Source organism: Protopterus annectens, chromosome 9.part0 (assembly GCF_019279795.1).
Source record: "Protopterus annectens isolate FY-2018-M chromosome 9.part0, PAN1.0, whole genome shotgun sequence".
NCBI lineage: Eukaryota > Metazoa > Chordata > Ceratodontiformes > Protopteridae > Protopterus > Protopterus annectens.
Genome location: NC_056743.1, coordinates 213,608,337 through 213,624,819, shown reverse-complemented (window position 1 = coordinate 213,624,819; position 16,483 = coordinate 213,608,337). Strand labels below are relative to the sequence as shown.

Genomic DNA, 16,483 nt, shown 5'->3' with positions numbered 1-16,483 from the left:
AGTATCAGCCAATAATGCCTGTGGGTTAATATGGAGATACAGTGAAGCAGTACTAAGGCATGGCTGTTGCTCTCTGCATCTTCAGTTGTGATTCACATGGACATGTATACACAGATATAGTGCACTGTATTATACTTTTGTATTCCATGTTGACCTGCATATATGCTTTCCTAATGTAATGCATTTTGAATTAATTTCTATGTCCAGTCTGTTATATGAAGTATGTGGTAACACTTTCTTATTTTGTAAATTATCACTTTCTTCTACAGATTTCTTCCACCCAGTTTCATTATTTGTTCAACATCCATGATTTCTCTAGTGGAATATGCACATATTATGGCTCACACTTCCAACATACTGCATTTGTTTTTCCGTACACATATATTCCCAGAATATTAGCCAGGCATGCTATTAAACCACGGTACTCGGGAACAAAAATATTCTGCGGTGGTACGGCGGTAGCGTTGTTACCTTACAGCAAGAGGTTCTCCCATTCGATTCTCGGCTGGGCTTGGGAGTGCCTTCTGTGTGGAGTCTGCATGTCCTCCCCGTGGTTGGGTAGCGTTCGAAAGACATGCGTGCGTAAATAGGCGTGCCTTCGTTGAAAGCTGGGCGTCGAGCTGACACCTCGGCATTTTGTAAAAATCTACTGCCAGTCGTTAGTGGACTGGAGTTCCGCTGTGGCGACCCCTTACCGGGAAAAGCCGAAAGACAAACAACAACAACAACTCAGGAACAAAAATAGAAACAAATCATCCTTGTGATAAAAGCAACAAGGCTATCACAAACTAAAGGATCTGTTATCATGCTTGCTGTAAATCTGGAATCAAGCAATATCATCAATAAAAAAATATAACTTTAGCACCTGTTTATGAAGCCATCCTCTCACCACAACAGGGACATTAGGGTTCCTTTTGATGGAGTGATCTCTCTTACCAAAGCTGTGAACTTTACCACTGGACCTTGAAGCCTAAAACAAAAATAAAAAGATAATTTACTCCATTATTTACCTTAAAGCTTAAATCTCCAAATAAGTCTCAATAACAAAAATACTGACTTTCTGTAAAAATAAGAATTGTAAAAACAATAAATAGCTTCAAAAACACATAACTACAAGCAGTCTGCAGGAAGTCCAGAAGGATGAAAAAGCTTACTGTGTTTTTAAGGCTATTTTTCTAATGTTGTTAGTCTATTACTTATCTTACAATATTACTGCAACAAGCACAGATTATATAAAGTGTGTTTATAAGGCAACAATTTTATTATTAAAATGCCCACATCTCTAATTATCAATGCAAATGGAGGTGCATGGCTTTGCACAGTATGCAGTTCATGACTCTTTAGGTAAAAAGATAAGAACTACTAGAAAACCTTCCCTATTTTTTTCTTCATAATGGATAAACTATAAATCGTAAGAGATTTTTATTTTAATTTTGTTTGTCAACATATCTTAATTTCTTTGTGACAGTCGCACACTTTCTAGAAGTCCTTCAATGATTTTGAACATAGCTTCATGGTCATTCCATACATCAAAAATGTTTTCTGCAAAAAAAGTAAAATAAAACACTTCTTTATATTCATCCTGAGCTGTTCCATTAATGTCTTTAAACCATGTCAACTAGTTTATTTACATTATATTTGGTTCCATAGATAAGCAACCTGTTGGTTTATAACACTGACAGCAAGTTATCTGTCAATGTGAATTTCTCCAATAGGAAATAGTGCATGTTTGTGTGATGGTGCTATGTTGAACATGTTCCTGCAGTGTTATGAAATCTCATCAGAGCTTGCACATACCTGTACAAAACTAGCAGGAGAATGTAAACCTGTTAGCCTGCCCAAACTCACATAACCAGCCAGCAATACATATTATACACACCCATACTTCACCTTACCTGCCAAGTTTATTACTAACTATAATGATTAAGTTCTTCTTGCTCAATTTTTTTTAATGGCTTCTGTTGCAGATAGTAGCAAAGCATTTTCTATTCTGCTGAACTGCTTGTGTCATATGTGAGCATTTACAAGATGACTTCTCCAAAACTGCTTATGACATTTTGGGCATGCATGGGAAAGTATCTTTACTGACAAAACACTTACCATGGGGAAAGTAAACCGATTTATTTTATGGGATGTACTTATTAGCTTCTTCACATTTAGGTTTCAGATGTAGTTGTCATGGATATAAAGGTAATCTACACAGTGACTGAATTCCTACCCAAACTTATGCAGAACACTGATACTGATGTACAAGAAATTAAAGCGTGAACTACAAACCACGGAGAGCAGCTTCTACAGTTACATCATCACTTTAATCAACAGGAAGTACAACTAGTGGCATAATTTTCACAAATATCTAAAAACTATAAAAATATTGCAGACCTTCAAGCCCTTCCACATAACTCGGACTTAAAGGAACAACTTCAGCATCACAGGCTTGTAGGAGAACGTATAAGGTGTATACAAGCTGAAGTTTTTAAGGAAGGAATTTAATAACTTCCTGTCAACCTCCGAACCATCTACCATTGAAAGGGGTCACATGGTTCTCTCTCAGACACCAAACAACAATTCCCTCAACTATCTGATTTTTCACTGCTTGGATATTAATGATCAGGAGCTCATTTCATACAAGGCAAGGAAAATGGGGATTAGTTTATTAATCACCCAGTAAAGATTGCACCTAACCTCACTGCTGTCTTGTCTACCAAGCACAAGGCTTTATTCTTGCTTATACACCAGTCCCAAGAGTTGGGACTTGCAGATAAAGTACAATTGTATAAATTCTTACCCTAACAGTAGATGTCCATTTCTTTATTGTTGCAGTGCTCATAAACTAAGTGATCTCCTGCCAAGGATAGCCCAACACCCAACCAGCATATCAAAGCCTTTAGTACTTATAGGCATCCTATGTCACACACATCTTCCCCATACAAGGCGTAGGGCATAAAGGTGATGTACAGAGACACACAATCAGAATGGGAAAAGCCCCAGGGGAAACAGAATGCCCCTAGGGACAAGGATAAATATGTGCATCCAGAAGGAGAAAAAAGGAAAAGAGCCCTTCGACTAGGAAAACAAGGAGAACAAGGAATCAGTTATACGACAAAAGAAAATCTTGGCCAAGCATAGGAGGAACAAAGCCATACATGTTAAAAGTCCCCTGACCAATCTAAACAGGCAGCTAGGAGGGTTAATTAATATATCATAGGCTCACCAAAGCTTTGGCTGAAGGTAGGACTGTGCGCACAGCTTACCTCAATCTGGCCGGAGCTTTTGATGCAATACACTGCTCCAGCATTATAGACAAGCTCACTAAATTAGTATTAACCCTTTTAACACCCATTGGATGGCTAACTGGCTCACCGACAGGACTCAGGAGGTCAAAACAGGTGAGGTCACCTCTGCCAAGAGACCAGTCATTAGCGGAGTCCCCTAGGGCTTGGTACTAGACCCGCTCCCTTTTTGGCATTTATTTCTCAGAAACCCTTTTTGGCATGTATTTCTCAGAAATGAAAGCAAATGCTGAAGGTTTACAGCTGATAAGTTTGCAGATGATTGCAAGTTGGGGGTTATCACTGACTCCCCTGCAGACACTAGCATTCTGCAAAAAGGTCAATCTCTGACTAACAAATGTTGCCAAGGCCATGATCTTAAACTCAGTACTAAGAAATATTTTATTGTAATTTTTGGGAAGTCAACCATCCTGACTAATTACAGTGTTGATGATATGCCCCCAAGAGTTGACTCCATGGTCAGGGATCTGGGTACGCACATAGATAATCATCCTACCTTTGACCACCACTTGGCCACAGTGGTGAGGAAATCCTTTTATGTTGTACAACTTATAAGCAAGGGCATGGCATCTAGGTCCAAAGAGGTCATTATCCCACTTTACTCCCCCCTTATCAGACCAGTCAAAGAGTACAATGCTCCCTTCTGTATGTACCTGATAAGACACATGCAGCAACTAGAGCGACCTCAGAGGTTCCTTACAAAAACAAACCTGCCTTATGCAGAGTGTGACACCCCACCACTGAACCAGTAATCAAGGAGCCATAATCCTCACCACTGGCAACAGTGGGGGACATACACTGGGAGGATAACAAGTACACACACAATATTTCCATATGCAGATCACTGCATCAAATGCAATTTTCCTTAAGAGCACACAGACACCACAGTCAGTCTGGGGCTTGTTTCTCCCTCTTTCTCCAGATTCACATTAAGACTCCTCACTGGCACAAGCTATAGAGCTGAGATTTCAGCTGAGTGGCCAACCCAAGACCTCCAGCACCCTCTCTCTCCAACCAGTATTTCATGTCCCTGCTCAAGTAGCTGACACACACACACACACACACACACACACACACACACACACACACACACACACACACACACTCTTTGAGGTTTGATTTATACACACAAACACCTGGGAAAGGCTGGCACAGGTTTACTAGCTATGCCCCATTTTGCCCAGACTATAAGGTAGTTAGTACTGCCACCAGCCAACTCCTTAACAGCTGCTTTACAGCCCTTAAAGAAAGGGTACCCATCTTACTGTGTAATATTAATCTTAATACAATTGGTAGTTTGACCAAGAGGAAGGCTATTAGGAGTGGCCCACACAGCATCACCAAATAAATATGCAAGTACTCTCAAAACTTAAATATTTCTAGACAGATCAGCCACAATGAAAGGTTTAAATATATTTAAAAATACAGAAAAAAAAGAAAATACTCAGTATATATTCACAGTGACATCAGAGTTCAAAATCACAGGAAATATTTAAAACAACATTGCAGGACAGTCTCAAATAAATAAACAAAAGTATCTAAACCAAGCATTGCTATATTCCTGACTATATCCAAGAGAATTGCACTGTTCCCTAGAAACTTACTTCATCAGAGCAAGGCAGATGTGTTAAATGGTTTTTGTTGTTGCCAGGTCCAAGACAGAATACAGAATGCACCGTCTCTCTAAGAGAATCCTCAAATTAATATCTCAAATATTACTGCTGGGATAGCTTGCAGAATGACATAATTTCTTGTCATCTGACTCTATCCCAGGTGAAACCTCCCACTGCTGGAAGCTAGCAGTATTCATCATCTATCTATGAAAATACATAGACTTCAGATCTCTGGTAGATGCTGGAAGTCATAAAACCATTGCATTTCTTCCTGGTTTCAAGATTAGTAATTACTTCACACTAAAGAAAATACAGAAAATTTCCTAGTACAGACAATACATCTCCCACTGCACTGAAATTGAAAGATACCATCTTTTTATGGCCTAGACATAAAGTAATTTCATTTCATTTTTTTAAGGTTTGCTGGACTGAATTAACATTAATCTCCTGTGTTCCAGTTTCCACCACTGAAATATACCCATTTAAACAGTTAAAATAGTGCATGTACATTTCTGTTCTTTTCCAGTAGGGCACACTGTGATTACATTTCAAACAGCACTTTACAAATCACTTTTCAACAATCACTTCTGTACCAGCAATTTGATATACATATGACATTCAGTTCTAATACAATTGCAACACAAGCATCTTCTATAGATCATGTTGATATTCACAAATGGCATATACGTATTTACAAAATTCCAGACAGCTGTGGTGGCAGTATCTCATTTGATCACGCAGAGAGCCTTTAAAGCCCTTTCCCTCTACTCAGTCTCCTACAGATTACCGAGGAGTGATCTATGCCTGGCTTACAAGGAATCCAAACCCCCACACTTATGAAACTCCTACATATTCGTAAGTCAAGGAGTACCAGAAATACAAGGTCTAGATACCTGAATTTTGTCTATGACTTAAACAAAACATGTTGGACAGACAGATATGTGTCCTAGAGACTGCCCCTCCTATGGAACAGGCTTCCCATCAATGTGAAACGGAGTTCATCTATTACCCAGTTTAAGCACAACCTAGACCAGTGGATGCAGAACAGGACATGTATGTAGATAAGAAAAAAAAAATCACTGGAACCAAGGCAGGTAGGGTGCACAACACTTGATTTAATGTAAAATAATAAAAATGTGTGTTTTCCACATATATTTGTCTTTGAAGTTCAGTGGTTTTACTAGTGGTTCGTCTGTTTGTTTCATCCAGAGAATAGGACATTTACACCGTCCTGGCACCCATGTCCCCTATGAACAGAGGTAGCTAATAAATGCCTGGCCCTCGATGTCCTACTAGGATACAAGACACCATTACTCTTTTGAGGAAAATGTGGCTAGGCTTAGAAAGGCCCTCCAGGTTGTTAGCCTAGTAACAATCCATGAATATGTAAGAGACCCCTTGTCTTGTGTGAGAAGATCTACCTGGTGAGGTACATTGTGACGACTGGCCCTGGCCGAGTAAGAAAGAAGGGAGAAGCAATGTTGTTTGGGCTAAAAGGGAGTCACTCAAGATTCTGGGAGAGTCCTGCCTGATCTTGTGCAAGACTCATGGTAACATAGGAAAGGGAGGGAAGACATATGGAAACATTCCTTTCCATGGAAAAGGCAGGGCATCCACTTTCCAAGCCAAGGTACTTGGGACTCTGCAATAGAATAGAGGAAGTTGTCTATTCAGAGTGGAGGGGAAAAAGATCTACTTGAGGATTAACCCACTAATGGACAATGGCCAGGAACACATCTCTGTGAAGCATCCATTTGTGAGCTTGGGTGCTGGACCTGCTCAAAGAGTCCAGCCACTAGATTGTGCTCTGAGGGAATGTAAACTGCCTTATGAGTCACTTGATACTGGATACCTAGATCCCATACCTGAAGAACTAGTCTGCAAAGAAGATAGGGCTTTGTACCCCCTAGCTTGTTGACATACCACATCACTGTGGTATTATCTGTAAAAGTTTTTATGATATCAGGATTGAAGAAGGAATGAAAAACTGAAGAGCCAGAAGCAGAACCCTCATCTCCTTTATACTGATGTGGTACAACCTCTGATGAAGAGACCAGAAACCCTGAACCTTGACAGAGCTGAAGGAGAGCCCCCTCCCATCCCCAGTCCGAGGCATCTGTAAAGAGCTGCTGAATCAGGACTGCAGCTTGGAAAATAAACCCCAGGTTGAGAGAAAGTCGATAGTTGAAAGTGTAACACTGAAGGTCAAGCTTGAGACAGGGCAAGAGGGGTAATGAGAACTCCAGGGGGGTGACAATACTTCAGTAACACTTTCTTGAGGTACCACTGAAGTTTTCTTGTGGAGCCTGGCCAGAGGAAGCATGTGAACGGTGAAAGCCATGAACCCAAGGACATTAAGAAATTCAATGGAAGTGAATGAAGTCAGGGGACTAAGAGACTGGAAAAAGTAAGTGAGAGACAGGGCCTTGGGGGCAGGGATGGTCTGAAGCCTGCAACTAAAAAAAATATGATCTTGATAATCATCAGAGCTGATTTCTGGAAGTTTATGGTGAACCCAGACTCTGTAAATAGTAAACTTGGGATCCTGATGCAGAGCATCAGGGGAAGAAGCTTGAATGAGCAGATCATTAAGACAGGAAAATATTTGAACTCCTCTCATCCTGCAAAAGGCAATGACAGGAGCGAGACATTTGTTGAATACCCCTGGGGCAGTAGAGAGGCCAAAGGGCAAAACAGAGAACCGAAAATGCACGGAAGAAAAAGCAAAATGAAAACATTTCTTGAAAAGGGAATTGGTGGGGACATGAAGATAGACATCCCTGAGATCCAGAGAGACCAGAAAGACCTGGGGTAGAAGATGGGGGAAATAAAGTCTGAAGTTACAAAATCCAAAAAGAAGGACTCTTGAGAAAGGTGTTGACCTTGGAAAGATCCAGAATTGGTATCTAACAGCCCTCATTTCTGGGAACCAAAAACATTCTGGAATAAAAAGCCTCCCTACCTGGAAGGAGATAGAGCGAGAATGCTGCCTTAAAACAAGAGAGAATGGAGCACCTCTAGGAAAACAGGAAGTTGTTCTTGAGGAGTTTGAGGAATCCCCAAAAAGAGAGGAAGAGATTTCCAAATCATAAAATATCCCTGGTGAACAATGGACAGAACTCAAACACAAAAGGCCAGCAAAGGAAGTTCCACGTAATTGAATTTTGTTGTTCAAAGTCAAACAAGGACTTAATAAAGTCCCAACAGTTGAAAATCAGAACTCTCAGACTAGTTTCGGCTACTGCCTTCTTCAGTGAGAGTCAAAAAAGCCAAAATTACTACCAGCATACAATGGTGTATTTCTAATGCAACCCAGCCAATAGGTATTCTAGGTATGTTCCCTATAGAGAATTATTCATGAGTTGATACTTGGGCAAAAATAAAAAACAAACAGTGTTCATATGGTGCATAAATGCCATATAGAAATATAAACACTGATAATGAATGAGTGAATGTGTGTCAATTACAAACTGACAGTTATAATTCTAAATATTTATAGACAAAAATGTAAACCTGAAGCTGAATACAGTATCAGAAATCATTGTGTGGCAATATAACATAATGTCACATAAGGGTATGTTATTATAAGATATTCATGTTACAATGATATTTCCCCAAAAAATATGAGATGTTCTAAATAAATAAATACTGCTCCCTTATAGATGATCATTGAGACCAGGAGGAAATAAAGCCCCTAGATGGACAATCCAATATTTTTCTTTATGACTAAGTATATTTTCCCATCCTAACTGATTATGTCTGTTACCAGTGAGTTTATGTATAATGGTGAACATGAATTTGGCTGTGGGATGTTTAATGGTGTGTTGATATAGGGCATTCATCAATTGTTTGGTACGAATGTCACTTCGGTGTTCCCCTATTCTAATTCTCAATGATCTTGAAGTTTTACCCACATAAAAGGCGGAACAATGGCAAGTAGCCAGGTAGATCACCCAACTAGTAGAACAATTCCCAAAGATCCTGACATCATATATCTTGCTTGTATTTGAGCTTGTGAATTGTTTGATCTTATTAACCTGACTGCAAGAAGTGCAATGCCCACAGGGGAAAGTTCCTAGAAGTACATCTCCTGTTATCGTCAATTGTTTAAATTTGGCCCCACCACTTTCCCTCTGTTTGTAGTGTGAAAATAGTGAACCCAAAGTTTTGCCTCTCCTGTATGAGATAGGGCATCGATTACCCAGGATACTACGCAGATAATCATTGGCTAACAAAATGTTCCAATCATTATTGATAACATTCCTAACCACCTGATGATTTTTACCAAAAGTGGTAATGAGCCTAATAGTGTCATCCTTTGGGCTGTTGGCATGGTCCTTATATTGAAGCAGGGTTTGCCTATCCTGCTTATCTGTATGTGTTCAGGCGGATGTGATATCAAAGATGGAATAACCCCTATCCAGAAACCTGTTGTTTAGGTCCATTATAGCATGTTCATAGTCTGAAGTGAAAGAGTTAATGCGTTTAATTCTGAGATATTGGGATTTGGGGATATTGCGGATGGTGTGGCGTGGATGCATGTAACAAAGAATTGAATTGTGGATATTTGCGGTCTAACTTGGTATTGAGTGTATGGTCTTCATTTCTATATATAGTAACATCCAAAAAATCAATTTGATATTGATGAGATGTTATAGAAAACTCAATACCCCACAAGTTGCTGTTGAGATACTCCACAAATTCCATGAGATATTCACAATCCGCACGCCACACCATCCAACAATCATCCAGGTATCTCTGCCAAATGTCTATTTCTACCTGGTAAATATTGTGTAGGGGGTTGTAAATGAGGCATTCTTCTAAATAGGCCATGAACAAATCGGCATATATGGTGGCAAAAGAGGCCCCCATTGCCGTGCCTTGCAATTGCCAGTAACAGTCCCCTTGGAAATAGAATACATTTTTGTTGAGGACATGTTCTGACATACAGATAAGCAAAGTATTAAATCCAGGTGGATACAATTCCACCCTATTTAACCAATATTGTAAAGCCTGTAGCCCTGCCCAGTGTGGTATACTCGTATATAAGGACTTGACATCCAAAGTACACATAATCCATTCCGGTTCAAGTTGTGTATCTGCAATTATTTTCAAAAATTCAGTAGTATCCTGGACTCTGGCCCTGACATGTTTCAAAAGTGGTTTCAAATATTGGGTGAGGAATGCTGACAATGGTTCTGTAAGTGATCCTACACCAGATACAATGGATCTACCTGGAGGGTGTGTTATGGATTTGTGAATTTTAGGGAGAAGATATAGGATCTGTTTTGAAGGGTCTTTAACCTTAAGATGTTGAACTGTTTTCATGGTTATAATACCTTCCTCTAGGGCAGAATCTAGAAATGTATCAATATCCTGCTTGAAGCGATCTGTAGGATCAATGCCCATATGCATAAAGCACTTGGAATCAGATAATTGTCCTAGACCCTCTTGGACATAATAATCCATATTTAGGACCACGACCGCACCCCCTTTGTCAGCCTGAAGTATTGCAATATCATGGTTAGATCTAAGTTCAGAAAGTGCTTCCTTCTCCGCTAGAGTCATATTATCTGGTAAAATATGACATTCAAAATGTGGAAAATGTAAATCTTTCAATACAGCCTGTTGGAATATGGCCACATTTTTGTTCATGGGAGGTTGGAAGGTAGATCTGTGAAAGGTAAAATCAGAAGATCTTTGAGTGTGTGATCTGTCCTGTTCTGAAAAAAATATTTTTAGATTAAGTCTACGACAATAATCCATTATGTCCAATGTAGTCTGGTACTGGTCAGAGAAAAAACCCGGAACAAAACCCAATCCTTTGTTCAATATTGTGTATTGTTCATCCGTTAATACATGGTCAGATAAGTTAAGAACATTGTCAAAATTTTTAGTTATTGTTCCAGTAGACATTGTATCAATCCTGTCATGGAATCTGTTCCTATTCCTGTTGGTATGTTTCCTCCCCCCTCTGGGTCTCTTACCTCCCCTAAAGGGAAACTGGTGTTGGTTTTCTTTTTTAATGGTGAACCAACTGTTCTTCCACCCTCACTGTCGGTATAAGAGGACTCCTCCCCTGAAGTACTAGTGTAGGAGGAGTCCCTGTATTTCAGAATGGATCTGGGTCTCTTTTTAGTCCTACTCCTGGTCGTTCCTGTGACAGTATTTTGAAATCTAACTCTCCTCTGTGTTTCAAAGGGGTGTCCCTTGTCATAATCTATGACATCCCTGTGAAATTTCTTGATTTTTCTATCCTTGATAATTTTATCATAGGTAGTAAGTTCCTTTGACAACCTATCAACTAACTCATGATAGTTGGAGCTGGCTTGAAACTTTTTACATTCCGTGCTCAGATTCTTAATCTCAGAGACACATGTATCTATGGTTCTTTCATAATACGAGGCCAATATTCTGACAAAAGCCATAGAACCATCCTGTAGTGCCTGTTCCCATTCTTCCGTCAGCCTCTGTTCAGATCTGCTGACTAGTGGCCGTAGTTTTATACGTAAACCTCTGGGGGCCATATTTTTATGTAGATAGGCTCTAAAGAGTCTCAAATGCCAAATATTAGCCCTTAATCCTTTCAAACCCCTTTCCAAGGTTTTAAAAGCCAGTTCACAACTATCAGCTGAATTAGAATTAGATAGGTTAGGGTTGTTGCTCGGGATTTGATCAAATCCAAAAACACCAATATCTTCCTTGTCAGCACACAGCCCATCCAACATTTGGTCCAAATCCATATTGAGTAGTAATATAGGTTGCCAAAGGAACTATAAATCCAAAAGTTCCAATTTATTATAATTAGAACGACCAGAGGTAAACCCATGATAATCCCAAAATATCATGTAAATTAGAATAACATAATAATAGTGACGGATCAATTAGCCTGTTATAAAAAAATGGGGAATTGTCACACCCTTATACTCAAGCTTGTAATGTATGACAATTGATAAAGATGAAATTCAAGTGTAAATATACACCTCAATAGCTGAGTCTAAGTCACATACATAGGTATATGTTGCTATGTCCATATAGTAGGTCCTCCAATACTGGATGATGTTCCGTTATGTATATATATATGTCTAGTTTACCCCTTATTAATACAAAACAATTATGTGCAATAATCTTGATATAATAACCAAATTCAATGTTAAGAAACACCTATAATGCTGCCCTAGAACACTTATGTTGGTGATTGAACTTATCTAAATTGTCCAACCCGTATATATATATCCAATATTCATAAAAAGAATTGCCACAATATGACATATGCCTCAGATAACATTTACAATGTGTGTTATAAACACAAAATCAAACAAATACAATGCTTATCAATGTCAATTATAAATAATGACTGTCAACATGTTTTGTAGTTGTAACCCAAGTCCTAAAGATAGACTAATTGTAGTCTTACATAAAGATACATTGCATTTAAAGTTGCATACAGAAAAAAATAGAAATCCGATACATATATTAATCCCTCAAATGTGTCGACCATCCATGAACCAACAAATAAAAAAGGTTATAAAGCATTCAAATGTTCTTTCATGAATTTAGACTATTGACCTTGTAATATAGTATTCACACTTGCACATAAGTTGACCCACAGGCCCAAACAACTAAGCACATTCACCTAGATAAACTGTTATATATATATATATATATATATATATATATATATATCTCCCTCTGGCCTATATTCAAATATACCAGTATTCACAAAAAATATAATATAACATTTACATGAATGATATTCCCAATGTATATTGTGAACACATAATCGTACAATTGCAATATGTATTCTGATCCATAATATGTAAATATTAATATGCTGTTGTTAACTTAAATTTAAAAAAAGATAGTCCTTCTTGAGAAATAGATAGCATGTTTAGTTGAAGGGGAAAGTTCCACAAACACTGTTCCATGAGAAATGTTGAATAGTTCTCAATCCCACCAGTCAACCAACTCAAAAGATCCAAAAAAACGATTGTTTATGAAGCATTCAACCCCGACGTTCTTCCAGAACTTGAGCCTTAATCATGTGATACACAGTTCGCGTTTTCATGTGAATAATCCCTTGGGCCCAAACAAAATGTACGCTTTCACCAAAAAAATGTTGTTGATGTCTTCATTCATATATTGTGTGAACTATCCATGGACATAAACAGTTAATTCCCTTGAATCCCAAAGTTATCAAAAAAAGCAGAACAAAAATTTAGATTTTAAGTTAAAAAGTACCTGAGTTATTGTACACAATGCACTCCGTAAATGAAAGACCGAAGTGTTATTCAGGTAAACTTGAATCCACTCCTAGACCCTAAATATCAATTAAAGTGAGTCCATAAGTGTTCAAAAAAGAAGTGGTACACCAAATAGTTACATTAACCCAGTATCACGATGAATACCTTATCAAATATGTCCCTTGGCCACGCAATAGGTTATTGTCGCGTATCACAGGTTTCATTCATATGCCCTTAGTCCAACACTGAAAGTATTTGAAAAACAGAAATAGAAATTCAAATCGCTGGTATAATCCAGGTAACACGCTGTTGTTACCGAAGTTTAAATCACAGGGAAGGAGTCCTCTCCTACCGACCCGTGGAGCTAAACACCAACAGCGAGGTGAAGAAAGTACAGTTTTGTACCTACCTTAAATGTAGATGTCCGAGAGGTATGCACATCTGCAGTCCTAACAAATGGGTTGTCCTGGCCTCAGGCAGCCCTTCAGTCGGCCGGATTCCAAAGTCTGGGTCTGGCCTCGGCTGGTGTCACACTTCACCCGACGTCATAGCTGCAGTTCAGCGGGTATAAAGGCATCAGCCGACACCATTTTCCTCAGTGTTTCTTGCCCCAGATGCTAGGTGCCCTCTAGGAAGGCTAAATTTGGATAAATGCAAATGTTTCCAAACAATAGAGAGCAAATAGAAATAAACATGTATATACATATATACAAACAAATACACCATAATAGATTCCCCCAGCTAGCTACAAGATAGGCAAATACCCTAGGAGTACCACAGAGGGGAAGGAGGGTGGGTAATCCTGACTGCAGATGCATACCTCTCGGACATCTACATTTATGGTAGGTACAAAACTGTACTATGTCCTTCAAGGATGCATCTGCAGACCTAACAAATGGGTAGAATACCATAGCCAAACTGGGGGAGGAGGTACTAAGGAGGCACTAAGAGTTTATGGTGTAGTTAAGATCCCTTGCAAAACAGCAGTGGCAAAACCTGCTCGGGATCTGGAGTATAAAGGTAGATTATAATGCTTGGCAAATGTATGCACGGAGCTCCAAGTAGCAGCTTCTAAAATCTCTTTGGTAGCCACTCCTCGTAAGAAAGCTTTAGTAGTGGCTGTAGCCCTTGTGGAGTGATGTCTGATGTTTTCTGGAGTTGCCTTTCCATGAAAAGAGTAACAAAATCTAATGCAATTTCCTATCCATTTTGAGATTGTCTGTTTTGAAATTGCTTTTCCTTTCATTCCTGTTGCGTATGCTACCAGAAGCTGGTCAGTTTTTCTATTGTTCTTGGTTATGTCCAGGTAGTAGCGCAATTGTCTGTGTACATCCAAGGTATGCAGCAATCTTTCCCCCCTGTTCTGCGGGTTGGGGAAGAATGTTGGTAGGTGTATTGCTTGGTTTAATGATACCCTGGAGACCACCTTTGGCATAAAGGTAGGATTAGTTCTCATGGACACTCTATCCTGATGGAAGATAAGGAAGGGTTGTACTGCCATTAATGCCTGTAATTCAGAATCCCTTCTAGCTGAAGTGATTGCAATCAGGAATGCAGTTTTCCAAGATAAGTACTGTAATTCTGCTGTTGCTGCTGGTTCAAAAGGGGGAAGTGTCAACTTTTCTAACACAAAGTTCAAGTCCCATGTAGGCAATGGTGGTTTCCTTGGTGGCTTTACATTTTTAATTCCTCTGAGAAACTGCCTGAGTAGAGGTTGAGAAAAGACTGGAGGATCCATGTTGTATTCTGCTGAAATTGCTGATGCATGAATCTTAATGGAGGAGTAGGACAGGCCATTGTGGAAAAGTTCTGCTACGTATTCCAGGATGTTAGCTATGTTTGCCAATGATGCATCTACTCCTTTTGTTGCACTCCAAATGAGATATCTTTTCCATTTTGCTGAATAAGTTTTCCTTGTTGAGGGTCTGCGAGCCTCCAAGATAATGTCTTTAACCCTTTGAGATAAATCTGGGTTATTTTGCCTTATATAATGTTCCAAGCAGCTAGTTGCAGTGTTTTCAAGTTTGGATGCAGGATTTTGAAGTTGTTCTGTGTTAGCAGTAGAGGTAGTAGGGGTAGAGGCCATGCATGTTCCTGGGACATACTCCTCAGTAGTGGGTACCAATGTTGTCTCGGCCAGTCTGGAGCTATCAAGATGATCCTCGAGTGATCTTCTTTGATCTTCAGTAGCACTTTGTGCATCAAAGGAAGAGGTGGGAATGCATATGCTGTCAGGTTTTCCCAACTGAAGGATAGGGAGTCCACCTTCCAAGCAAGTGGATGGTATGTCCTTGTGCAGAATTTTTTCAATTGGTGGTTGTGTGGGGATGCGAACAGGTCTATTTCTGGCAGTCCCCATTTCCTTGTGATGGTTTTGAAGATGTCTGGATGCAGCATCCATTCGTGGGCATCCGTGGTGGTTCTGCTTAAGATGTCTGCTAGTATATTTTCTTTTCCTGGCACAAATATGGCCTGGAGCTGAATGTTGAGGCTCAGGGCCACATTCCAGAGGTCCATTGCCATCCGGCATAGAGGATATGAATGTGTGCCTCCCTGCTTGTTGATATACCACATAACTGTGGTGTTGTCCGTCCTTATCGGCAAATGACCCTGTTGAAGAAGTGGTCTGAATGTCTGAATTGCCTGTTTTACTGCCAGCATCTCTTTTTGATTTATGTGTAGGTTCATCTGGTCCTGAGTCCATAAGCCTGGTATGCACTTGTCCACCATGTGTGCCCCCCAACCGAGGTCTGAGGCATCCGTGGTGATAGTCTGGCTTGGGTGAGGCCTGTGGAAGGGCAGTCCTTTGTTCAATTGACAGGCCTGGGCCCACCACTAGAATTCTTGCTTCAGGCATGGAATTATTGGAATTTGGGTTTCTAGGCTGTGCTTGTGCTGAGACCATAAATTCCTCAGGTACCATTGCAACTTCCTCATATGTAGTCTGGCATGTGGAATTAATATTATGCAGGATGCCATGTAACCCAGGGCTTGCAGGATTTTCCTTGCTGTAAGCTGGTTCTGCGTTGTTAATGCCATGAAATAGAGTGGTAGCTGCTTCTGTTTTTCTGCTGTGAGGAATGCCATCTGGTTTGATGTGTCCAGTTCTGCACCCAAGAAGGTTACCCTTTGGGATGGTATCAGCCTTGACTTTTTTGTGTTGACTGTGTATCCCAGGGCTTGCAACAGGTGAATAACCTTTTTCAAATCTTTTGTTAATTTGTCTTTGCTGTCCGCTTGTAACAGGCAGTCGTCCAGGTATGGATAAATTTGAATTCCCTGAAGCCTGCAATGAGCAATTACTGATGCCAGGCATTTCGTGAATACCCTGGGC

At 39.7% G+C, this 16,483-nt stretch overlaps 1 protein-coding gene across 10 annotated transcripts in view; it reads right to left on the bottom strand.

The window, feature by feature from the left end:
• PLEKHA7 (pleckstrin homology domain containing A7) overlaps nt 1–16,483 on the bottom strand; it is a 2,079,953-nt gene that overhangs the window by 786,262 nt on the left and 1,277,208 nt on the right. For all 10 annotated transcript variants that reach the window (XM_044082761.1, XM_044082762.1, XM_044082767.1 and 7 more), the window contains exon 4: nt 866–970. In XM_044082761.1, the coding sequence (XP_043938696.1) occupies nt 866–970 (105 nt within the window). The remainder of the gene's footprint in view (nt 1–865; nt 971–16,483) is intronic.